General features: G+C 50.0%; 4 protein-coding genes across 4 annotated transcripts; 1 reads left to right on the forward strand and 3 right to left on the reverse strand.

Moving 5' to 3' along the window:
• Positions 1 to 1,361: 1,361 nt before the first annotated feature.
• On the reverse strand, positions 1,362 to 2,089 carry CTRU02_212030 (hemerythrin HHE cation binding domain-containing protein; the record flags this gene model as incomplete). The annotated part of the gene is made up of 2 exons (XM_036725141.1): positions 1,362 to 1,952; positions 2,018 to 2,089. 2 exons carry the CDS (start codon positions 2,087 to 2,089, stop codon positions 1,362 to 1,364), a joined length of 663 nt encoding a protein of 220 aa, XP_036583306.1.
• Positions 2,090 to 2,825: 736 nt separating this feature from the next.
• CTRU02_212031 (CDC45-like protein) lies at positions 2,826 to 5,493 on the reverse strand (the record flags this gene model as incomplete). Its single annotated transcript, XM_036725140.1, has 3 exons — positions 2,826 to 3,549; positions 3,603 to 4,672; positions 4,726 to 5,493. 3 exons carry the CDS (start codon positions 5,491 to 5,493, stop codon positions 2,826 to 2,828), a joined length of 2,562 nt encoding a protein of 853 aa, XP_036583305.1.
• Positions 5,494 to 7,711: 2,218 nt separating this feature from the next.
• On the forward strand, positions 7,712 to 8,883 carry CTRU02_212032 (methyltransferase domain-containing protein; the record flags this gene model as incomplete). Its single annotated transcript, XM_036725139.1, has 4 exons — positions 7,712 to 7,869; positions 7,932 to 8,119; positions 8,175 to 8,379; positions 8,430 to 8,883. The coding sequence occupies 4 exons, from the start codon at positions 7,712 to 7,714 to the stop codon at positions 8,881 to 8,883; spliced, it is 1,005 nt and encodes a 334-aa protein (XP_036583304.1).
• A 486-nt stretch (positions 8,884 to 9,369) lies between these two features.
• On the reverse strand, positions 9,370 to 10,892 carry CTRU02_212033 (methyltransferase; the record flags this gene model as incomplete). Its single annotated transcript, XM_036725138.1, has 9 exons — positions 9,370 to 9,817; positions 9,883 to 10,020; positions 10,069 to 10,129; positions 10,186 to 10,206; positions 10,266 to 10,364; positions 10,424 to 10,442; positions 10,485 to 10,628; positions 10,679 to 10,774; positions 10,809 to 10,892. The coding sequence occupies 9 exons, from the start codon at positions 10,890 to 10,892 to the stop codon at positions 9,370 to 9,372; spliced, it is 1,110 nt and encodes a 369-aa protein (XP_036583303.1).
• Positions 10,893 to 12,530: the final 1,638 nt, after the last annotated feature.

Genomic DNA, 12,530 nt, shown 5'->3' on the forward strand with positions numbered 1-12,530 from the left:
CGTTAAGAAACGGCGTATGGAGGATGGCACATGGGCGGCTGATAGTTGATCATCTGCTCATGTTTTCTTGGGCAAGGAACATGCAAACCAGGCACTTGTAGCTGGTTTGACAGAGCAAAGGCCCCTGGGGCCGCCGTTTTCTGGGGAGGACCCTTCAACCTGTCTGTGGCTCCAGGAGGGGAGAAAGAGTTATGCGCTGGCACAGAACTTGACAATCAGGGCTAACAATAGGCAAGTAGGCATCAGCCCGCCCCGGAAGGCAGGGCGAAGCAGGACAAGCCAGAGGCTTCTGGCTTGGCTTACCTGGCTTGCCCAACTTGCCTAGGTCCGAGCTGGCCTCTCAGTTGCAACATATCAGTGACCAATACATGGCACCAAATGTTTTGGGGTCTCTCATTCGTTGTTGTCAGTGGAGGCAACCCGCACCTCAATTTCCACACAGGGGATGGGGGAGCGAGAGAGGAGAGAGAAACTAAGTATCCTGGTATCCTCTCTCACCCGTTACATTCTGAATTTGGTAGGTGTTCTTCACTGTCTCGTGAAATTGCGCTGAATCCAAGGTTGTTCTGCTTATTGCTTCGACAGCACACTTCGAAAGTCTGTTTATTTTTCTCAAGGCGACTTCATGATAGTCTGAGGTCCGAGATTCTCTGCGACTTTTCGTTGAACACATACTAAATACAAAGGATGTGAGGTGAGTCAAACGTCGGGCGCACAGCTATGCGACCGCATGTTCCCAGTCAATGGTGTTCCTCCCAGCTCTGACCATCTTACGACCCAGTCCTCAATCTGCCAGGTGATTGACACAGTGTGGTGTATTAATAAGCGTCTCGGGGCATTCGTGTAAGTAGCATGGATCGGCCCCGTTTGCTTCTAGAACAAGTGGTCGTATGACGTTGGCCTTGCCTTTCTGGGGGAGCAAAAACCACGACGGCCCGCTTCTTTACTTACTCTTTCCCTTTTCCAACTTCTTAAACTCGTTACATTTTAGCTACCTTGCCAACTAGCCCACGTCGCTATCCAACCCTTTCTTGAATTCCAAGTGTATAAATTCTGCGTTATGCCATGATACAACAAGATATATCTCGGTTAATACACACCGGCAGAATCCCGTTCCTTGGGCAACGCTGAAGCTCCTCATAGCACTATCGCTCATGCAAAAGGTAGTTCCTTGGGCATGCCCTGACTGTCACACGAAGAAAACCGCCACCAGTCCTTGTGCGTGGGGACGAAGAACCACCGAAACAGTATATCCGCGAACCACGGCAGTTGTGGCCACCAGGCATAAACCCCGTCTTCGAATGTTACATCTCGGTTTGTGAGAAGAAGCGGAATTGTAGTTGTCTGCCTCGGTGAAAACATCAATCATATAGCTGCACTTCCGCGGCCCCGCTGGAGGTGGGAAAGGTAGAGAGGCAACGGAACATGCAAAGACTCACCTTGAGGGCAGGATCGTTCCGCTTACCCAGCAGCTTCTTGTGGAGCCTCTCAAACCACTCATCCCACTCCCGATCGTACTCCCCGAGCTTTATAAGTGTGTCAATTTCGTCACTCAAGTGTTGCCGCAGACCTGGCATGAACGAGTCGATAATTGACTTGAGTTCGCGTCCACTATACGGCTCTTCCCCCCTTTGCACCCTACTCAGATACCCAAGGTAAGTATGCAGTCCGCCAACGAAGGCCTCGTGCTGTGCGACATTGGCCTCCATAAGACCTGGAATGCCTACCATCTCTTCAATCTCGGGGAAAACTTCCGTCTCCTCTGTGTGGTGATGCTCTTCTACCATTTTGCCCCATTCTATCGCATATGAGACGAAGGCCAGGACATCATTTGGCGATTTCTCCACGTTTATGCACTGGAGATAAACGGTGTTGATAATACGAAGGATCATGTTATGAATGATCACCATGTCGTCGGCCATTTTGTTTGCCCCTGTAGATTTGATTCCTTTCTACTTGCGCAAAGATGTTTAGCTTCTGAGGACGTCGTAGCGTTGAAACCGGTTTGAAAAGATACCTTGTATCCAGTGCGGGTGCTACTAATGAGTTCAAAAGGCCCGTCAGCCCACGGCTGTCGTCGATCACTCATGATGGCTTGCACTTGTCAATGAGAGTGGTACGTTGCAATATTACTCTATGAGAAGACGAGGAAAGTGGGTAGGACAATGTCAACTTATAGCTGTCTCCGAAGCTACTTGCCTACACGACAAGGCGGTAAGTAATACGCGATAAGTGCACCCATCCTGCGCCAGAATCCAGAATTGGATTGTGCCTGGGGGGGCTGCTGACATAGAGGATTTTGACTGCTGACGACAGCGCCCATTGTGGTAAGACGAGTCGTTCAGATAGCATTAGACGAATGCACATTTCTTGGAGCGTACAAGACTTGCTGACGTCAGGCTCCTTCTCATGCACAATATCAACCTATCACCAACCTGAAATTGACTAATCTTACCTTCGGATTGGGTGGTCGAAATGAGTACGGCTGTTAATCTGCCCTACGTCATACAAACTGCTGCAGGGGACATCTACAAGACGACGGCGATAAGTGGAAAGAGGATTGATATTCTCTAACCGGCCACAAGACAGCATGGCATGCCTCATCAGCCAAGGCTGGCCCCAACTAAAAACTTCGCAAATCTTAAAGAGTTATTACGAAAGTACAATATCCCTGCCCATATCTCGTTAAGCTTGTATCTCCAGGCCCAATCCTCAGTCGTCAAAATAAAGGATAACCCAATCACGCCTAAGCCAGCCATACGAGAACACCCGACGCGCCATTGCGTCTTTCGCCTACCTACTTGCCGACATATCCCAAACTTGACTTAGCCGACCACAGCTTTCATGCTCAAGCTCTCCAAGAACCCTCCGAGATCCTCTTTCTTTACCTCCACCACGCAATGCTCGAAACTGTCTATTCGAACCCGAGCGTTCGTCTCCGCAACAACTTCCTGAAATGCGGAGCCAAACCGGTTCAGGCCGTACCCCTTATCTCTGACTAGCTCTTCTTCGTCTTCATCCGAATCAGAGCCATCTGATGCCTCTGATTCAGTATCCAATTCATCGTCATCTTCCTCCTCATCCGTTTGGCGGGCAGCTCTCTTTTCTTCGCGAATCTTCTGCTTGTTCCGTCGCGAATCCTCTCGTTTCTTAGCCCTCTCCTCCTTGGCTGCTTGCCGTTTCTTGGTTGCTTCTCGGTCGAGGAACGTTGTGTCAGGTCCTCCACCTCCACCTGTACCGACGACTAGATAAACTCCGCGCTTATCATTTAGACTGGCAACAACAAGTGGTGTGCCGCGACCTCCGTGTGAAAGACGACCTGTGGTATCTTTTTCCTGCTCGACCAGAGCTTCTCCAACCCAGAGTGCAAGCTTGGTGAGGGCAGCAGGGTGGCCGAAGATAGGAACATCGGGACCCTCTTTGACAACGCACATGCGAAACGCCCTCAGATGCTTGATCTGCTTCTTGTTGATTAATGATGTGCCGGTGCGGTAAATCGCACGGTGGAGGAACTGAGCAGTCGGCAACCCTGCCTTAAGAGCATCAATGCTGTCCCACAAATTAGCAACGCACTGGATACGATATTTCACAACGGCACTTACTCCTCCAGGGCGTCATAAGCTTCCCAGAATCGTCGAACCCACTCTTCGCCTTGCGCATTGATGGCATCCTCATCGTTCTCCTCTATTTGAGAATCTTTGGCTGAGTGTGTCCCTTCTGTAACATCCGCATGCTTACCAACTTCCAGCAACGCACCAATAACAACGCCAACGTCCTGTGCGCTCAGGGTCGCTCGCCAACCCCAGCTTCGAACGAAACCCCATCCGTCTTTGGCACCAGCGCGGTCTCTGCCGTCTGTATCGACCGAGGGAACCATGTCATCCAAATTGTAGAGAGAAGCATACTTAAGAAGCTTTGCTCGGAGTTCACGCTTGAGCATCATGTCCATATGAGTGTAGCTCTGCTTACATTGGACCAGACTGACGCCCATCTTAGCCAAGAGCTTGTGCAGGCGCTTCAAGCCCGTCTCACTCCACGTCTTCAGCCTTGCAAAAAGATAGGGTGAGTGAAGCATACTGTCGTAGAGACTCCAGTGTCTAATAAGAAGGAATTTGGGTTCTGGAGACAATCTTATGCTTGTGTCTTCGGGGCTCCGGGCAGTGGTCGGGATAATGCCAGAGTTGTCGGCTAGTGTCCGGACGTTGGTGACTTCCGGAGGGTTAAGACGCCGTACTTCATCTCTCAGTAGCTGACGGATGCGGGCGCCACGCACTCCCATCCAGCCGTTCCCTTGGCCTCGGTCTGAGCTGCGGACTGGGACCGCAATGCCTGCAGAAGATCTGCCGTAAAGTTCCATTGAAGTGACGCCAACAATGGCCAGCCACAGCAAATCGTTGTCTTCTCGACCGAGCTCCGAGGCCAAAGAATACATCATGGATGATATTGGTTCCGAGAACGAGGCACCAATCTTGTAGTACTTGCGGATGATGCCCTCCTTCTCTCTTCGTAGCCGCAGTAAACGGCGTCGTAAAGTCCGAGCAGATGGTGCAGGAGGTGGCTGCGCAGCAGATGGAGGCTCCAGGGGGTCGCTAGACAGCACCATGTCAGCGTCACGGAGGGACATTAACCCTCTGTGAGCCGGTCGCTGTGGTGACGAGGGGACAGGAGAAGACTGGCATATGTTAGGACTATTCTTCAAAGGTAGGATTGAACAGCAAAACTCACAGAGTTGCTACGTCTACGCTGCCGAGGTCGGTCGTCTGTGTCACTGGAGCCATCTTCCTCGTCACGGTCTGACCAACTCTTCCTCTTCTGGCCGGCGTGAACAGACTCCTCAAATAAGTCCTCGTCGTCTTCTTCTTCTTCGTGTCCCATATATTCGCCATCATCGTCAATTTCTGGCATGTCGAGAAGAGCGAGATATGCTTCTTTTTCGGTGTTCAAGTCGTCCTCGATGTCACCATCGTCAAAAACGACAATACCACCCTTTCCAGGTTGATAAGATCGGTCGATTCGGCCAGCTGATACGCCCGTTGGACAACGCGTTTGAAGCGATGCGCTCTCCTCCACGACAGGCTCGAGAGGATATCCGCCAAAAACATTGCCTAGGTTCCAGGGGCGATGAGAGTCTATAACCCAGACTTCGACTCCACCAAAGGTCAATTCCTCTCCCTCGGGCTCCAGACCAAGTAAAGTACCGAGGTCGACCATTCCGCCTACGCCTAGACACACAACAACTCCCCCGCTACCTCCCTGGGTCTCCATCATGGGCCGGACCAGATCCTGGCCGGCGCGTTCGAGATCAGCATATCCGGAGACAGGCTGAATTTTGTGAGGAATATAGTCGTGCTTCAATAAGCGTGTCAAGATTCGAGATGCGCAAAGAGCATCGGGTTCGAGGGCGACGAGGATGAGGACAGGAGGCGAAAGCGGGTGTCGTGTGTTTTGAAGATGTAGGTAAAGTTTGGATACGAGGGATCGTGGGAGATACATGGCTAAGACGATGTCGACGCGTTTCCACGGTATTGATCGAGCGGCTTCATAAGATGCAGAACTTGAACTCGCAAGGATGCAGTTGCCCAAAATACTGATAGAGTTCTGGGACTGGTCCAGAAGCCGAATATGGCACGACTTCGGCCAGAAATGCGGCGAGGGTTGACGGACACCAAGGCAGCTGGCGAGAGTCTATAGTCGTCAATAAATAGTTGGGTAGGAAAATTCAGTAAACAGCCGTCTGCTCTTGACGTGGTGTAGACGGGCAAATTGAAGAATTAATTCAAGGACGATGGCATGAGTCCACTAGCATGGGAAAAGTGAGTTCAAAAAGCGTGTGCGGTTGTGGTAAGGTAAGGTACTGCTGATGTAGCGGGCACAGTATCCGTATGATGATTCGATTTAGGTACGTGAGTGATTGAGTGGTAGACGACCTAGAATAGACTAGGTCGGAGTGTGTTGAGCGCGTTCACACGCGGTTTGCGAGGACGCGACTATGGGGCCTACTTTAACAGACGCGTAGGGGGGCAGCGAATAGCTGGTTGCGGTGCCGACGCTTGCTCAGTGCTACTCAGCGCTGGAAGTGGCCGAGTGCACGGATCTCAAGCTCTTGACTTAAAAAAGTAAAAGGAAAAGATTAGATAAGCGGCGTTTGGGGGATGGTCAAGGGAAGGAACCACCCAATACCCGACCGTTTTTCCTCAGCGAGACTCTAAACCCAGACTGAACCTTTGAAGCTCCGCAATTACCTATCCCACTACATACCATAGGGTATAAGTCCAGGGGCCTCCCAGCCAAGTCAGAGCTGAGCCCATGAGATAGATTCCTTCCCATCGCCATGTATCCGTAAATCGCCATTAGCCTCTCAAAACTGAGGCACAATGCAAAAACAACAGGACATATAAATTGCCATCTTCACTCACTTCAAGCTCGGATTGAATTACGGTTTCTTGCCTCGCCTCAGGACAACCGGCGTCGACACAACGTGTTGCGGTTGAACTTCTTCGCAAGGTCGCCTAAGTCTAATCCGCAGACCGCTTATGCGCGACCTCCTCGAAACGGCAAAGCCTCGTCGGTTCTTCCTCTCAACTAAGCCGCGTAACGCAATACATAACCAATACCCTTACCTATCTATCATATGCTTGCTACCCCCTCGTGTTTCTCTGCCCTGGTCGTGCGAAAGTCTAGGCACTCTTCTTGCCAGCTCATCGAGATCGGAAGAACCTGGCATCAAATGGCAGCTTCGCCTCCAAGGCGCTCATGTTTCTTCCCATCTGACCTGGTACTAGAATGCTCTATTTGCTAATTATGCTAACACTCAACATCTCTTAATGTCTTTGTTTCCCCAACCACATCGGGCTGGCGAAGCATTAACGCATGAGACGAAATCTAGCTCAGCTGGTTGGTACTCGTTCTGATTTGTACCACGTTGGTGGATTGGCATCTGTCCGGTCATCACCAGTAATTGCAAAGAGGGGAGCGTTTGCACCTGATTGGCTTGCCATGCTGTTGGTACTGAGGAAAGTCGGTCCCTAGAATCAGGTACTGCAGCTCAATTCTTCTAGTTTCTCTCTCGCTTTCCGTCGCCCATGCCTTGACCCATTCTTCCCAAATACTGACTACTTCTTTGGCGGTAACTGGCTTACTTTACCACCCATTCAGCTACCTACGAGCCCGTCCGGTCAGTCATTCATCTCCCATCGATCCCTGCGCTATTATTGACTTTTTTTTCTCTCCAAGCGCTGCTTCTCACGACCTACGCTGCGGGCCTGGTTCAACTGTTAGCTGGTGCATGCAGTCGTTTCTCACTACTTACCCGCTTGCTGGAAGCAGTTCCCACGGACGGTTATGAAGTGCCCCGTTACGCCGCATCTGCCAACGAAGTAGCCTGCGTTACTTTCTCCGAATCTGATCTTCATTAGCAGAAACGTCGTCCTTGGTTGGTTCGTTCTCATTTGCCTGCTGAGAGCGGTGGCCTCAGTATCCCCCTCTTTCTTTAAAACACCGCCAGGTATTGCGATATTAGCAATCCTTGGGTACTGGGCCGTTAGTGCCACAAAACTGGCCTAGATTCTTTCTGGTGTTCCCCATGCGATCCTGTGACTGTCTCAAAGTCAGTGGGTTAATGCTACGCAAGTGCGGCATTGCAATGCCGTCGCCTCGCCACCAATAGTCCCTTTTCCTAATCGCTGCTTCAACCCCCAGAGGTATCTCGGCCATGAATTTGTCTACAAGCGAGCCAATAGAGCCAGCTCCACCAGACATGCTGGACGAGGACCAATTTGAAGAATCATCAGACTATGGCGAGTCACTTGCGTCTTCAGGCTTCACATCACTTGCTTCTCGGGTCATGAGGCATTCACATGAAGGTGGAAGGTGTGTCTGTCATCCATGAAGTTAATCATTACAGACTAGGAAGCTAAGTCTAACCCTGAAAGACGCTATCAATCCTTCTTGCAGGGGATATACCCCCTTCCAAATGATGAGACGGAACAGTTTCGTGAGGAGATGAAGCATCAATTGATCAAACGTCTTCTTGACGGCAATGACTACCTCTCCCCCATTAACATCAGCCCGCAGAAGATATTGGATGTTGGCACTGGTACAGGTCTTTGGGCTGTCGAAGGTATGCCCGGCGATCCTTATTTGTGCTGAGCTTTACAACTCTGACCCTCACTTAGTCGCCGATAAGTTCCCAAGTGCACATGTCATTGGTGTAGACATTTCGCCGATTCAGAACTCATATGCACCTCAAAATGTCGACTGGAGGATCGATGACATTGAAGAAAGCTGGTCTCAACTTTATTCTGGCCTTGACTTTGTTCACTTTAGGTCAGTCAGTGTGACCCTTCGAGACCCGGTCAAGGTCATCAAGTCGGCGTACCAGTAAGGCTCTAGTTATTGCGTGTGCTACTTCTGTTCTAACTACAGCGTAGAAATCTGAAACCGGGAGGGTGGATTGAATTCCAGGACGCCGGCGTGAACATTGGGTGTGATGACGGTACATTACCTGAAGATTATGCGCCGGTAAAATTTATGGACTTGTTTATCCGCACTTTCCGAATTCATTTTTCTTGGGACTTGGAGGTCCCTCTTGTGCTTCCCGAAATGCTGAGAAGTACCGGGTTTACAAATATTCATTGTCGGACGCACAAAATGCCCATCGGGCCATGGGCGAAGGACCGGCACCAGCGAGAAATCGGCCTATTCCTAAGCAAGGATGTATTGTGGCAACTTGTCCGCGCTGTGCTTGTCAAATGGCCACAAATGGGCTTATCAAAGCAGGAAGCCGATACCATGGAACAGGATATCCGAAGGGCGTTCCACGACACACGAATACATGCCTATCTGCCTTGGATATCTGTCTGGGCCCAAAAACCCTACAGCTGACCCAGAACAGCCATCGATGATACTTCGCCTGCAGTATCCGATACAGATACAGCCAGCCACTGATTCTAGTGGAGGACCGGAGCTTCATGGCTAGGCCTGACAGTGGCCAGCTTCCAGTATTCAATGAAGGCGGCAACCGTGTTCTTGAGTATTAAAAGAGCCTCCATCGGATTTTCGTCCGATTTCTGGTTATGCAGTGTCACTGGCTGAACCACTAGCAGCATATGGCAAGTAGTTTTGCTAGAGAGAGAGAGAGGGGGGGGGGGGGGGGGGGGGGGGGCCAGATGCGCAGGTTTGACAACATTTTCGCCGGCATATTTACTGGGAGACACAGCCAATCCTATCAAATGGCCACAACGCAAAGTCAGACCGCAACACTGGCTCAGATGCTCTGCTATACAACTGGTCCAGAATATTGAAACCTGGCACCAAGAGCTAACTTCTGAAGCAACTGGGAATCCAAATATTTAATATTCCCCCAGCAGTTCATGGCTTCCTACCGTACGTAACATACACGTCAAAGTAACCGTGCCTCCTCACATCTCTCCATTCTGCAATCGCTCTAGCGCTGAAATCCCAGACCTCTTCTTTCCGCCAACCCATGAAGCGGGTGAAGAGGGCCAGCGTCATTGATTCCAGACCGACGCTGAAGTTGGCTTCTGTCCACAACCCGAGCGTTTTGTGCTTCACATCTTGCGGCCACTGGTTGATGGGCCACTTGAATGGTATCCGCACTATGTCGACAAATCCCACACTAGCCATCATGTCTGCCGCCCGGCCGCAAGTATCCAGAAGGAATCCCGACCTTCTGCCAGCCTCCATCATGAGATCGTTCCACCTTCCGAGGTCACATTCTGGAGGGATCGTTCCATCGTCACTTCTCATTGGAAAATCTATATCTTGGATCTCCAGCCACCCCCCTGGATTCAAGTTCCTGCAACCCTAGGTTAACAAAAACTTGCCCAACCGTGAATGGTGGCCCATCTGGGGGACACATACTCGAAGGCTTGTCGATGAAAGTTTGGCCAGTCTCTAAAAGCTCCTGTCATCATCATGCTATGAATGTAATCAAATTTCCTCGAAAAACTCCATTCCTCCTCGAGATCATCAATTTCGTAGTGAACATTGGGCGGCGTGCTGTATATGTTAGAAGTTTCGACTCAGTCGTAGGGTGTCATGCCTCACAAGCCTGGCTGGACTGGTGACAGGTCCACGCCAATCACTTCAGACTCCGGATGCTCCTCGCCTGGATTCGAAATTAGCGTCGCAGTGAGTATTTACCCAGTCCTGAGGGTGTGTTACCAAAATCTATTGCCCACATGCCTGAGAAATTGTCAACTACTTGGTACTAGGGAAGCACTGGCACTAAGGAAAGGTCATACCTATGCCACATCCAACATCCAATACTCTGTGGGGGTGGTAGACTGGAGCGAAGTTCAGCCTGTTCTCGAAAGTTAATTGGCATAGTTGGTACTGAAATGCTATTGCAGCGGTGAGTATGCGCAAAAATCATCTTTCCCATTTGCAACAATGGCCTTACCCTGCCGGTCGAGCTCTTCCTGAACATAAGGCTTAGCCAGAACGAACTTGTTTATTACCACTTTTACAGAAACAAAATTTCCCACCTGATCCGTGGGTAGAACATATTTCCCATCTTTATAGCCGTGGTAAATTCTACCATTTTCTTCTCGCGCGCGCACTATGCTTGATCGCAGTGATGCAGTAGATGATGGCCAAGCTTCGGACTATAAATTGTAAGCCTGGATACGTATTGGTAAAGGGAATGTTTACTTGCTTCGCCTAACGCTGAATCAGCATCACTTCCAATACTATGTAGATCGGCGCCAGCAACATCCTGTAGCTTACGCTTAGTGATGAATGTTTGAGTAGTGTGGCATCGGAAAAAGTGAGCTTCCACTGCTGACCTCGTCTGGCTCTAGACCTATGTTTGCCCCCGCTGAAAGGACCGTATCAGTATGGTGTCTTGTATCGGGCGTCGAATCTCCCATGGCTGTGGCTTTGTGAATGAATCTAGTTTCTGCGCTGGAGGATGATTCCAGTTATGTCCAGGACGGAAATTTTTATTTCGGCAAAATCGGTAGAGCAACAATAGAGCAGAAAAAGATCATGTTAGCTTCGAGGAAGGAAGAAATGTGGGAAATGCATTCAGCGAATATGTAGATTACTTGGAAATTTACAAAGTGGGAAGTGGCCAATTGCCCCTAGGGTATAGAGTAAACCAGCTTGGCTGCAGTGCTTCTCATAAAGGCAACACAAACAAGTCGCTTGCGTTCTCCCGCCGGCTTTCCGGTTATGTGTTACAGAAACTGTATCTCCTCAGTGGTTTATTCCATCTATGCGTTCTGTATTAAGCCAGTTGGTACGCTGATGGATGACACCTTTCAACTTTCTACAAGAATGAGGATTTGCTGGGCATATTTGTTAGGCCGATGTTGACAAAGGCGTCTGGCCGTGAGCGATTTCTCGGTATTAGCCGGCCACGCAAACTAAATGGTCTATACAGCCTGCTGGACCTTGCTATTAGACCTTGGTGGCCCCGTTCACAATCACTACAGGCGTAAATGAAGTGGCAGTGCCACCATGTGTTGGCGCTGGGGATGGTGAGGTTTACACAAACTTCGTGCAGACAGCCAGGCAGTCTGGCACCTGGCAAATCTTTTACGTATATGATCAAAAAGACACCATCTGTCGCAACATCGGTTGTTAGCATTGTCCGGGCAGTCAACTGATGACGATATGCGCATGACACAGCTCTGTTTGTTGTAAAAATAAGGATCCTGATGGCGATGCTCGGGGCGATGTTATGAAAGCCGACCATCACAGTATTGATGTTAGCCGTTCTTAGGCGACCCGGCTTCCTGCATGCTATCATGCACCCCGTCGGGTGGACAGAACCATACGTTGGCATGCTGCTGCCGTGACCCGTCAAAACATGCCGCCATCATGGCTGCATATAGCTGAACAGGACGAGTAGTGCGGAAAGCATGAATGATATCAAACCTTCGTTTCTACCATTTGTGTGGCTGCTGGCTGGCTCCGATCTGGTTACTCTGCAGAAGTGTCGGTGTGAACAGATTATGAGGGATGGAACCGGGGCTGACGGAGACGGCGGAAGTCTGGCAAACAAACAAGAATATCCTTGATGGAGAACCATTCAATGTTTCCTAGTCTCAAGGTCCTATGTTGCAACACATGGCTCAGAGTTTATGCAACACGATTGTTTCCAAGATGACGACAAGGCATAGTCGCTTCTGTTGTTCATGTCGCACATATAAGCCCAGGAACAAAGGATTGTATGTCTCCACGCTTTAGAAGACCATTGGCATACTACATTTATATAAAGTCGTAATTGATTTGAAGCTTTCGAATTATATTAGTGCTTGACTTCCTAAGCGAGGGTAAAGAGATTGGTGATATGTCTAACCGGGCTCCCGCCATACCTTAGCCTGGCTCCTATCCGAAGCCGCAAAGCGGGGGTTAACGGATTCCTGCAGATGATAGATCATTTTTTTCTTGTCAATTGTCTCTTGTCGTATTTCATGGTGAATGAAATGACATGTAGCCCTTCGTGTGTGAATGAGCGACTTGTGCTAGAGATGCTGTAGACACTGAGGGCCAACTACGGC

This window comes from Colletotrichum truncatum (assembly GCF_014235925.2).
Source record: "Colletotrichum truncatum strain CMES1059 chromosome Unknown Contig_0008, whole genome shotgun sequence".
Taxonomy (NCBI): domain Eukaryota; kingdom Fungi; phylum Ascomycota; class Sordariomycetes; order Glomerellales; family Glomerellaceae; genus Colletotrichum; species Colletotrichum truncatum.